This window comes from Balaenoptera acutorostrata, chromosome 19, assembly GCF_949987535.1.
Source record: "Balaenoptera acutorostrata chromosome 19, mBalAcu1.1, whole genome shotgun sequence".
Lineage (NCBI taxonomy): Eukaryota > Metazoa > Chordata > Mammalia > Artiodactyla > Balaenopteridae > Balaenoptera > Balaenoptera acutorostrata.
This window is the reverse complement of record NC_080082.1, coordinates 49,156,322-49,168,909: the sequence shown is the minus strand read 5'-3', so window position 1 is coordinate 49,168,909 and position 12,588 is coordinate 49,156,322. Positions and strand designations below refer to the sequence as shown.

At 42.2% G+C, this 12,588-nt stretch overlaps 1 protein-coding gene and 1 pseudogene across 1 annotated transcript in view; one reads left to right on the top strand and one right to left on the bottom strand.

Moving 5' to 3' along the window:
* The first annotated feature begins 1,721 nt into the window (after positions 1 to 1,721).
* LOC114236963 (60S ribosomal protein L30-like) lies at positions 1,722 to 2,064 on the top strand (annotated as a pseudogene).
* A 5,830-nt stretch (positions 2,065 to 7,894) lies between these two features.
* The window catches only part of UBA2 (ubiquitin like modifier activating enzyme 2), a 31,465-nt gene continuing 26,771 nt past the window's right edge, over positions 7,895 to 12,588 (bottom strand). The window contains exons 15-17 of the mRNA XM_007165088.3: positions 11,999 to 12,104; positions 10,289 to 10,425; positions 7,895 to 8,767 (exon numbers count right to left, since the gene is read on the bottom strand). Of these exons, the coding sequence (XP_007165150.1) occupies positions 8,586 to 8,767; positions 10,289 to 10,425; positions 11,999 to 12,104 (425 nt within the window). The 3' untranslated portion in view covers positions 7,895 to 8,585. The remainder of the gene's footprint in view (positions 8,768 to 10,288; positions 10,426 to 11,998; positions 12,105 to 12,588) is intronic.

The following is a 12,588-nucleotide window of genomic DNA, read 5'->3' as shown; positions in this document are numbered from 1 at the left end:
GGCGGCCCGGGCTCCGTTGTGCGCCCCGACCGTCGGGCCTCTGGAAAGATCCCGTATCCCCGCGGGCTGAGCTGGAGGCGGCTCCCCCAGTCCCGGCCAGCGAAATATGAGCAGTTGACAAACGTTTCCCACATCCTCCCCCATCTTACTTCCCAACGCCGCCACGGTTTCAGGCGCTGGGCCGAACAAGTTCGGCCTTGGTCAGAAGCGCTGCACCCATACGCCCCAGGACACTGGAGACCACTGCGCGTCTCCACCAGATGCGACCCCAGCATCTAGCGTGACCCCGAGATCCTAGCGTGTCCCAGGGCCATGTGGCTGCGCACTGGTTTCGGGTGCCCCCACCTGCCTGGTGGGGAAGGCGCCTTGTACTAGGAGCTGGGGCTGGATGGAGAATGGTCCCCAAGGCTGGTCGCGGTTCACAAGCGCCCAAGGCCAGGCGAGGCCGGAAACAGGCCTCGGGCTAAGCCAGTGGGCGGGGAAGCCTCAGTTGTGACCCACAGGCAGTCACCAAGAGATGTGAGGACTCCTCCTTTTTCCAGCACCTGCCCACAGGGGCTTGGGTGAGGCGCCAGTCCTGGGACGCGATAGGGCCTTGGGGCCACATGGTGGGGGAGGGGAACGAGAGGTGACTAGGGCTTTGTCCCCCAAAATACAAGCTACAAAGTCCTTGTCATACATTTCAAACAGCTTGTAGGAAAGAAAAGCAAACCATTATCTGTCAGGACCTGTGGATCCAGGAAAACAACCTTGAGTGGAAGAGTTCTCTTATTTCCAGGCACCTCCCTCCTCAGAGGATTCCAGGAAGGCACCCACAGTGTCTCAGGGAACAGGAAGCCTGGATGGGGAATGGTCCCGGTGCAGACTGACCATGGCTCTGGCCTCAACATTGCTGAGGAGCTCACTGTGGCACATTCTCAGCTGTCAGGGGAGCAGTGTCCGACCCAACTACTCCTCCCTCCTTCCACCTCTCAGAGCTGGAAGAATTCCAACCCCTACAACACAGGCTGGGGGTGGGGAGGCACAGGTAGGGGCAAGTGGTTTGGAGGGAGCAAATATCCAGAGGAGCCATCTGGTGAAAAATGATCTTCCACTCTGAGAAAGGAAAATAAATTAAATCAACAGTAAGGTATTACATTTCACTGATCACATTATCTACCATTTGTAAATGGAAATATTGGCAAGACTGTGGTGTATATTTGTGTATATTTTACTGGTAATGAGTGTAAGTTGGTACATCCTGTCAGGAAGAGCAGTTTGGTGTTATTAACATCCTCACAAACAAACAAAAACACTCTGGAAAGCAGTAATGTTCCAAGTATCTATTCTAGGCAAGTAATCCCAATGCAGACAACAGTGTACCCACAAAAGTGTTTATCACATTACTTATGTAATCTAATCAGTCCTACCTAGGATCTCCAGCCTTCTGAAAAGGAGCTCAGAGTGGGCTCTCTGCCCTCAAAGGTACTTCTTAAATAACCGTTCCATCCTTTCCTGACCACTTGAGCTTTCAAGATTTAAATAATATACTGGAGTCCAGGGTCAGCTAAAGGACATTACTTACTCTAATAGTAGATAGATAGATAGATAGATAGATAGATAGGATAACAACCACCCACAAACAGGAAGAGAAACAACCTAAAATATGTTTGCTTTCTCTCTCTCTGGCAATCTTGGCAGCTGTTCTTGGCTGGGGGTCATCCCACATCTAAGACAGGAAGATGGTGGCAGCAAAGATGAAAAAGTTGCCGGAGTCCATCAACTCTAGGCTCCTAGTCACTATGAAAAGTGGAAAGTACAGCTGAGGTACAAGCCAACTCCGAAAATGATCAGACAAGGCAGAGCAAAACCAGTCATCCTCCACTGAAATGGAAAACTGGTGTCCATCACTACAGTGGCAATATTATTGAATTGGGCAAAACGGATAGAAAATACTAGAGAGTTCACACACTGGCTATCACTGATCTAGGTGATTCTGATATAGTTAGAAGCATGCCAAAACAGACTGGTGAAAAGCATGCAAAATTATTCTTTAATAAAATTGGCCAGAACTCGTTTAAATAAACAAAATATTCGCTGTTCGGGACTTCCCTGGTGGTGCAGTGGTTAAGAATCCGCCTGCCAATGCAGGGGACATGGGTTCGAGCCCTAGTCCAGGAAGATCCCACATGCCGCGGAGCAACTAAGCCCGTGCACCACAACTACTGAGCCTGCGCTCTAGAGCCCGCACACCACAACTACTGAAGTCCGCGCGCCTAGAGCCCGTGCACTGCAACAAGAGAAGCCACGACAATGAGAAGCCCACGCACCGCAACGAAGAGTAGCCCCCACTTGCCACACTAGAGAAAGCCCGCGCAGAAAAGACCCAATACAGCAAAAAATAAATAAATTAATTAATTAATAAAATTTAAAATATTCGCTGTTCAACATTAGAATAAAGTACTTCCACAAAGTGGGAAATTCATTAAGCAATTATTTATAAATACCTTTAAAATATTTAATAATGTGGGGAATCCTACCATCATACCATTAAGTGGATACAAAGTAGGATTCAAAATCACATGCTCTTATCTATACATTACCTGAATGTGTCCCAGACCCCATCTTCTTTTGTATCCTCAATAAAGGGTGGGTTTGATCTCAGTTCGCTGGCTCTTTCTACCTGAGAAGCACGATGGGGTGCTCTCTGGCGTTTTTCTTCCTGAGTCCAGGAGTGTGCGTAAAACCTGAACAACCAGCACTCTGGGGGAGATTTGTACAAATCAGGAGCCCTGATTTGTACAAATGGTCAATTCTAAACTACCAACATGGTGTCACTGAACAGAGCTGGGAAGAAATGGGTATAATCAGCTCTCGAAAGCTAGTATGAGCTGGCTCCAATGACCACTGCCTGGGTCCCCCTGTCGGAGAAAGAAGTTTCACAACAGAACTGCTGGGCCTCTAGTTCTATCATTCTCTCAACCAGAATCTTCTTTGTCTAGACAAACGGACAACACTCAGGAGGCTAGAACAGGACATGTTCAATCTAGCCTCACACCAAACCCTGAACCACCATCTTTTCCTTCTAAGGCCCCAGATGCTGATCCTACCCAGACTATGTCTACACTAATGGTGATTTTTTTTTTTCTTTTTAAGAGAGCCCGTTGTCTCACCTTGTAATGAGACCCCCTTATCTGTCTGTAGTGTCCATATTTTCTGGACCCCAATTATGGACAAAATTCAGTGGTTTTCTCACAGTCTTGGGACACACTCAGATGTCAATCAAATATGGACTGAGTAACTTGGGTTATGAGCGAAGGGGGATGGCATGCAGTCAAACACCGTATGGAAGAATCGCTGGGATCCGCATTTCTTTCCCTCCCCTCAGCTTGCAGCAGTCTTTACCTTTATAAGATAATTTTTCCTGGGGAGAGCAGAAGTAATCTTTCACCTAAAGCACGCTCGTACCTCTCCCAGCTCAGCACCTAGGGGCCAGTCCTCCCATTAACACACAGCACCAGACCCAAGGTGCATGTTCTGCCTAATCCACTGGGAGTTGTGCCCAAAGGGATTTTTTTCATACCCTTTTCTGAGGCCCAGCTCTTTCTACCAGATTGAGTCCACCAACTTCCCCTGGTCCTATTTCATCCCTTAGGCCTCTCTGGGGGCACAGAAGTTTCGGAGCGTTGACACTAAAGCCATGGATGGTTGGTTTCCCCAATCTAAGAATTAGGGTTAGGATCTGACAATTACAGCTTGCTTCCTCCATCAGGGAGCAAGTGGCCATCTTGGAAGGACCTTAACTTTCCTGCCCTGAAACCTTATCCTGCACTAAGGAATGGGAATTTATGCACAAACTTTACATGGCAAAGACCCCAGCCAGTCTACATCTCCATGGGGAGGAGCTATTTGGGGATACTCAGATTCCTACAGCCTTTGGAATCACATTTTTGAGCATGAGGTTGGTGTTCATGACTTTCAGTGCTGCTGGAAGCTGCCACTGGGACCAACTGGGAAGCTTGGCAACACACAGGCTGCAGGTCCTCAGATTCTCATTGCTACCTATTGCTGCCTTAAGATGAGAAGTTAGGTTTTTGTGCACACCAGCCCTTAGTTTCTTACTGCTTTCAAAGATTTCTACCAGGCTGGCAAATTTGGCAAGGTTTTCCAAGAGCAGCATAGTGCAGAGTAGGGATGCAATATGTTTACAGAATGAGTGAATGATGGTGTGTACAACGCCTACATTCTAAGATTGATCTTCTGAGAAAGTAAATTTCAGATTTATAAAGTAAATCCTGAGGACCTTCTTGGAGCACTATACATTTTAGTAAAATTTTTGCTCAGCCTTTCCCTATGTAGTAAGTCATCATTTGCTGCAAGATTTAAAATTCTTGGGGACTTCCCTGGTGGCGCAGTGGTTAAGAATCTACCTGCCAATGCACGGGACACAGGTTCGATCCCTGGTCCGGGAAGATCCCACATGCCACGGAGCAACTAAGCCTGTGCTCCCCAACTACTGAGGCTGTGCTCTAGAGCCTTCGAGCCACAACCACTGAGCCCACATGCCACAACTACTGAAGCCCGCGCGCCTAGAGCCCGTGCTCCGCAACAAGAGAAGCCACCGCAATGAGAAGCCCACACACTGCAACAAAGAGTAGCCCCCACCCGCCGCAACGAGAGAAAGCCTGCGCGCAGCAACAAAGACCCAACGCAGCCAAAAATAATAAATAAATAAATTTATTAAAAAATAAAATTCTTAAAACTGTTACAGGGAATTCCCTGGCGGTCCAGTGGTTAGGACTCTGTGCTTTCACTGCCGGGGCCAGGTTCCATCCCTGTTCGGGGAACAAAGATCCCTCATGCTGCTTGGCCAAAAAAAATTAAAAAATAAAATAAATATATAAGATATATATAGATATATATATATGCGAGCACAAAGCAGCATCAGAGCCCTATAGTTCAACGTAGTTTTTCATTTAGTGAGAGCAGTTCCAAAAAAGTTCCCTGTGTGCAGAATGCAAATAGTGTATTCCCAGTATGAAAGTGTCTATAAAAATACTTCACTAAATATATCTTGCAAAACAATCAAATGGATCCTGGTCCTCAGGAACACTACTTTAAGATGCAAAGAAATGAGAGATCTTCACCATACCTACAAGCCACAATGACTAGAAACATGTGCCAACATTTTTTCTTCCCTAATTTCTTTGGGTTTGTAATAGTTTTTGCTTTCTGTACTACAAGAGGCTTAAGTTTGCCCATGGTCCTTGGCCATAGGGCAAGTCCCCTTCAGACATATGTGCCATCGATGGGCAATTTTCAGGAACAGGAACATGGACTATGAATCAAACGTTTTCTGGCCGCTTCTAAGTGGACCTTTAATCTCCTGGGAACAATCTGGTCCTCCTCTTAGTTCTCTGGAGGCTCCAATGAAAGAGACTTCCTCCTAAGTCTCAACCTAGCAATCCGGACGAGCAAAGCTGATTTCATCAATGCCAACCCAGGAATCGCTGTAACACTTTCTCATTCCAACTGATATTTTTAATAATCTTTATTACCTTTCTGATTTCAATCATAGGATATACTCAATACAAAACTTGAAAAAGAGACATAGGCACTAAAGAAAAATACAGAATATATATCTCCACTTTTACTATGAAAGTTTTCAGAGAAAAGTTAGATGGCACAGTGAACAATGTATACAGGCTCCATCTATATTCAATGTTAGTTTTGTTTTTTCTTCCGGTATTATTTGCTAAGCCATTTACAAGTTGTAGGTATTTTGAGCTTCATCTCTAATGTCACAAGAATAAGGACAATGGCCTATATTAAGAACATTACCATAGCTAAGAAAATAATTCCATTATCACCTAATTTATTCCACTTTCAAATTTCCAACTGTCACAAGACTTTAGTCATTTATTTTGCACTTGAGTTCTAGAATATCACACATTCTATACTTGTCCAATTATTTCCTCTTAATGTTTAATTTGTTCCTGTACCCCTTCTACTTCCTGTCAGTTGGAAGTCTAGACACTATATTCAAGTTACTTTTTTTGGGGGGGGGGCCTAGGTGTCATTGTGTTCTTTGAATCAACATCTCATCAGTAAGCACATACCAGGTTGTCCCATTACTGATGCTAGGTTTGATCACTTGATTACACTGATGACAGATCAGTCCATCGTCAAGACTGAGCTTTTCCCTTTCGCAAGTTTTTTATACAGCAACATTTGAGCACTCTGCAAAGGTTCTGTTCCTCAGGAGCCTTTTACTAAAGGTTTTGATATCCACTGATGATCTTTGCCTGATCAGTTATTCCGTTAATGGTTCAGGCTCTATATTAAAACACTGAATCCTTTCATGGTACATGCCAAGTACGTGGAATGATCTTTGGGACAATGGACTCTCTAGGTAAACTTGAGTCGCCAGACTGCTCCCAATGAGGCTGGAAGGTGGTTTGTCAGACTGTATTTCAGGCTGGAGCTGCCAGGGATACACCCTTGTCGAGCCTTGCTTCCAGCCCGCCCACTAAGAAGTCCCATGTGGGAAAACCATGAATACAAGGCCAGATCTAAAGTATCTCCACTCTCCAGGGACATGGGAGCAGCTTGAATCTTAGTGTAGTTGAACAAGACACTGTAGTCAGAACTGCTTTGCTGGTAAACCCAGATTTTATAAAAACAAGTAGAAAACGGACAGTAACCGCTGGAAAAGTAGTCACAGAGTTGTTGCAAAGATGAACACCACTGCTCTGCCAAGATAGAAACACACCTCTACAGATCAAACGGGCATTTAATGCCACATACATTCAAATGGGAAAGAAAAAACGAAAGAACATACACGTAATGCCAGAAATACATTGTTGACAATTGTGTCTAAAAAGGCAGGGTGAAGGGTGAGGTTTTAAGGAATGGAGAGACTTTCAGTTTTTCTCCAGAAAGTACAAATTTTCTGGAGACCTCTTCGGAATGCAAAATTTCAAAATGGGAGATGATCATCAGGGACCAACCAGTTAGCCAAAACTTGCTTCTGAGAGGTGGTATTCCAGAATATCTCATTTTTATCTGTTAATACAGCTCTGTAATTTTGAAATTTATTTTTCTGGAGGAAAATGAAACCTCCAAAAAAATCTAGAGGCCAAGTGAACCTCACAGGGTCATAGAGGTGTGGGTGGGAATCTAGCCTGCTTGCAGTTGTCGTTTCTGAAGAATGGAAGTCGGTTCATCCTGGAGGCGTCAAGCAGCATGCTCCTGCGGGCTGAGTCTTGTTCGCTACGATTTTTCTGAAGGTTCTGATTACATGATGAACTTACAAATGACACAGACGAGGAGTAAGCTGGATGGCAGAGTAAGAATTACACAAAGTTGGACAATACAGTGAATTATCAACTTGAAATTTGGCTGACTGTGGCCAAAAACACCAAAGGCAGAGGTACAGAATTGGGCAAAAAGCTTCATGGGTTTCTGTTACCCAAAAACCCCAGGCACATCTGTGTGACAGCGGCCTAAAGGCCAAGGCCTTCGGAGGTCCGAGACAGATGTGAGCGCTGCCCCTTCAGCACTGGTGTGGCCACGTCTGCTGGCCAGAGTTGGGCCCCAAACGGTACAACGCAAGAAGGGATTTGGATGAGCTGCGGACAACCCAGAGTGGAGGAAAGGCTTTCCCCGTGGAGTCTCAAATTGAGGGCTCCAAGTGACTGGGGCCGAGCAAAGATCACTTAAATGTTCTCAACAGAAGGCCAACTGTTTACAATCCAAATGCCATTAAAAGCTTTCTTTCAGAACGTACTCACCTATGGTAAACAGCAGAGGTCTTATAACCTCCACGTCCGTTTCTGAGTTAATTTTCTAAAAGCAAAGAATATAGCATGCCTGCAGCAAATACAACATATAAACCCAGCAGAAACGTGAAGTGTGCAGGCATGTATAACAAGTATGCAGATGCCATTTATTTGGTCCATAAGTACAGTATAGTCGTATTTGAGTTTTACAAAACATCAAATATAAATAACCTGAAACTGGAACAATACACAAAATTGGCTTCTTACACAGACATACCAGGCAGTACAAGCTGAAAACTTGAGTAAATTAACAACTGTTTTACATTAATATACATAGTGCCAGTTAACATTTAAAAACAAGTTTCAATGCATAGCACTTGATACTTCTTTGAATCTGTTTCAGTCAATTAAGAGTATGAAAATGGTTAGATCTAGGCTAAAAATAATTCTTCTTCTAACCAAAAATAAAGGCATAATATTTATAACCAGGTATCAACTTTACTAAACCACAATATTGTAAAACTGTTAAATGATACCTAAGGGTATTTACATTAAAAAGGCAACATGCATTGTGTTGTTCCATCTCATGACTGGTTATGCACACACTTTGTTCAAAGGGTTTTAAAACTATATTCCTACTTTCAATACAGCATACTGCAATGTTTCTAATAGTTCTAGCAAAATGAATGCTTTCAAAGGGAGCAGAGTCATCTTCAAGTCACTGGTGCCAATTTTTTCCCTTTGGAACAAAGGACATAACAAATAACCTGGTTCTGCCCAGAAGGCCTACTGCAGTAAGAGGGTTCTGTTCAGAGGCATTTCCGTTCAATCTAATGCTATAACATCATCAAGCTCCTCTGTCTGCTCTATGCGTGACTTTTTCGCACTGACATTCTCTTTCTCATCTAATTTCCTCTTGCGACTTCTTTCTTCTTCACTGATGTCAGCATTATTTGAGGGACCTTCTTCATCCGAATCAACTATGAGCACATCATCTTGCTCTTGTGCTTATTTCAGAAAAAAAGGGAAAAAATGGTTAAAAGTGGGGGGTTACTAGCAGTTCACTAAAATTTTACGTATGTGAAAAACTAACTCTTCAAATATCCACCAAACTTTAGAATGGCTACCCTTAGGACCTTGGCTTTATACATTACATATTTCCATAGTGTTTTAATGTTTTCTGTTACAAGCACCTCTTTCTTTCTTAATCAAAACAAAAATTTTAACAAGCATTATATAATTCAAAGGAATTGTTACAGTTCCTTGTTTCGACTTCTCCAACAGAAAAGAGGAGGGTGAATATCCTAATATTCGCAGCAGTGGTAGTAACAAACAACAACAACATATACATAGCACTTACAACGTGCCAGGAACTGTTCTGAGCACTTTACATATACAACTCATTTAATCATCACAACCACCGTATAAAGAAGATAACATTATTATCCATTTTCCAGAAAAGGAAACTGAGGCACAGAGACTTGCCCACAGTCACACGGTAGCAGAGGATGAGGTCAGGATTCAAACCCGCAGAGTGGAGCTCTACAGTGTATGCTCTTAACCTTACACTGCGGTTGGTTTTGTGTCACCCATCCCCCACCACTCCACTAAATCAAAGGCAGAACACCTACCTTACTCATTGCTAGAGCCTCCAAAACCTACCCACAGCAGTGCATCAATAAATGCACATTTTGAATTATGAGTTTTGAAAAACTACCAGTCCTTTCCTTAAAGGAGGATGATGAACCTTTCTATTTTCAGAGGGGGGAAAAGGTCATGAACCCATGGCCCACACACTCTAGACTACCTCAAAGTCCATCTTTACAACTCTCAGAGAACATGAGAACCAAGGAACCACCATATTCCAAAAAGAACACCAAAGACACAGGGTCAAAGAAATGAAAACAAACAAGTGAAAAATTAGTAACTTTTAGTTTCCTGACACTACAGAATGAAGAGGTAGGTAGGTAGTGTGTGTGTGTGTGTGTGAGTGTGAGAGAGAGAGAGTTGGGGTGGGGTGGGGCAGGTAGTAAACGTTTACATTCGAGCACAGTAAAGCACCAACACTGAAAACCCAGGGAAAGAGAGCTTCTGGTGCACTTTACCAAAGTCACACTGGTTCTGAGAAAACTATGAAATGCTAAAATGCTATACTTACCTAGCATCTGTTCACTCAAAATAGTTAGATGCACTAATTTACTGCCCCTACGAACAGGCATACAAAATCCAAAACTACTACTACTAAGAATGAACCATCTTTATACACTAGTAAACTGACATTTCCAGTTGTAAAAACAAACGAACAAAAAAATAAAGTGTCTATTTTCCATAAAAATTTTACCCAGTCTTAAATATCTTCATGGTTCATACATTCAAAGCTTCATTAAAACAATGCCAAACCAACACACACCTCTAGTAGTCCTGCGGAGTTCTACTTTATGGTCAACATTCATAAAATAATCAGTTTGTTCTAAATAGTTGTGCTTGGTGGGTAAATTAACAACCTGCTGGCCGGGGCCATGACTCACCTGTGGATGTGGAAGGCTGAGCTCCATCGTCACTGCCATTGGTTATGCTTTTGGCAGCATCTTCAGCTTGCTTGGGCCCCACTTTTTCTGGGGCATCACCAACAACTTCAAATTCAACATCCTTTCCTAGGTCTTCACTGTAAGAGAACCATGTACTATAACACTGGACCACTGCTATACTACTTACAAAAGCAAAGGCACACCAGACAGAAACTGTTCTCAAAGCTCAAAAAGTGTATACTACGTACACACCAAATATTTGGATTCTGATTTTCAAAGAGTTTAAAAAAAGACTATATAACAGATTTTTATGATAATTCAAAACTCTAATTCAAATGGTCAATAGCATCGCACTTTCAATTCAGGGAAAGGGTTTTTAAAAAAAATGTTAAGTAACTTTTATTGCTAAAGCAGAAAACGAGTTGAAAACTGTGAGGTCTGATGTAATTCTTAGGCATTATTTCTTCAGCTACTAGGTGAAAAGATTCTATACACTCTACTCCGATCTTGACCAGAGTAATTTAGTGTTTGGGGGTTGAGTTACATGGATTCTCGGTTTCCTCCCCATCTTTACAGGCAGCACCCTGCTTTTGTAATGAGTTCCCAAAAACATGTATAAAAGTTTAATGCATGAAAGTCAAACAAAAGACTTACATGTTATAAGGGGGGTTCTGTTCCCAGAGAGCTAAAAAATATGATAAAAAAAACCCTAATTATGCCTCCTTTTTTAGACACCATGTGATATATTTCCATTTTATTGTACATGTCCTTTCACAACTGAACACAAGCACACCACTAACATCCAACTGGTGTCTAATCGAGGCCAGATATCACTCCCTAGCGATATCTATCTTTCACTCAATTGTCTCATTTTATACTAATAACCCACATTCAGTTTTTCCTGTCATTTTATGCTTTTTATAAACTAAGTATATATATAATGTAATACTCTCCAAACAACTACACAAGTTCTAAATGTTTGGATATATAGATAGCAACACTGGCAAAAAACATGTGAATGCAGGTGGCAGCCTTTGCATTTTGTTAGATGCTACCTAAAGTAATGAGTCAGGGTGCAGTTTAAGGGTATCAACGAGCATGTTATCTCATTCAGCAGATAAACACACCAAAGTGGAGGACCATCTGTATTTAAATTGTGTTACATATGTGCAAATATCCTGTAATGCAAGCACTTTGGATGCTTTTTTATAAAGTGGGCAGGATATAAAATCAAATAAAAAGAAAAAAATACATGACTCAGGAATCTATATAGGATAAATTTTAACGCTCTCGTTACTGTTCCAGATCACAATGAAATACTTGTTTTATGGGAGAGCTATTTCTTTCTTCCAAATGAATCTTTAAAACTAATTAAATTTTTTTATTCTAGTTCAATTATCAAAATGAACGCACCCCTGATTATAACTATTCAAACACCCGGATTTCTACCCTCTCTAGGTCTTTCTGATCAGCCACCACTGATGAGTTAGTTAACCCTTAAACATTTCTTGCTTATCCCTTTTCTTTCTGGATTCTCAGATTTTTCTGTAGGTCAAACCTCAGGGAACTTAGTGGCCAACTTGAGCATATACATGGTGCAGCTTCAAATGAACAGTACGGTTTAAAGGTAAGAAAACATTTTCTCTCCATTTTATCTTAAGTTTGTATATTCAAATAACTTCTTACACTTAAAATATTAATACTTCCTACCTATGAAGGATGTTGATCAATAAAGTGTAGTCCTGAAGGAAGTCGTCTGCTTGAAGTCGGCTCCCATTTCTAATTCCAAATTCTGATAACTTCTTGTGATTATTAGCTAGAAAATGTGAAAGAAATTTAGATGCTTTAGTTATATGTCCGTGGAGCAGTCACCTTAATTTTTAAAAGGTAAACCCCCTGCTATAAGCTGAACTCTATCTCCCCAAAATTCGTACACTGAAGTTCTAACACCAGTGCCTCAGAATGTGGCTATACTTGGAGACAGTGCTTTTTAGAGAGGTGATCGAGTTAAAATGAGGCTGTTGGAGTGGACCCTAATCCAATCTAATTGGTATCCTTAGAAGCCAAGGAGGGAGGCCTCAGGAGAAACCAAACCCGTCGACTCCCCCAACCCTCCCAACACTTTGATCTTAAGAGTTCAAGCCTCCAGAACTAGGAGAAAATAAATGTGTTATTTAAGTCACTTGTCTGTGTATTTTGATATGGCAGCCCTAGTAAACTAGTCCACTAAAGTATTACTCACTTAGGTACTCAGCCCTGAAAACTTAACTACCAAAATTACTTCAAGGGAACCAAACTGT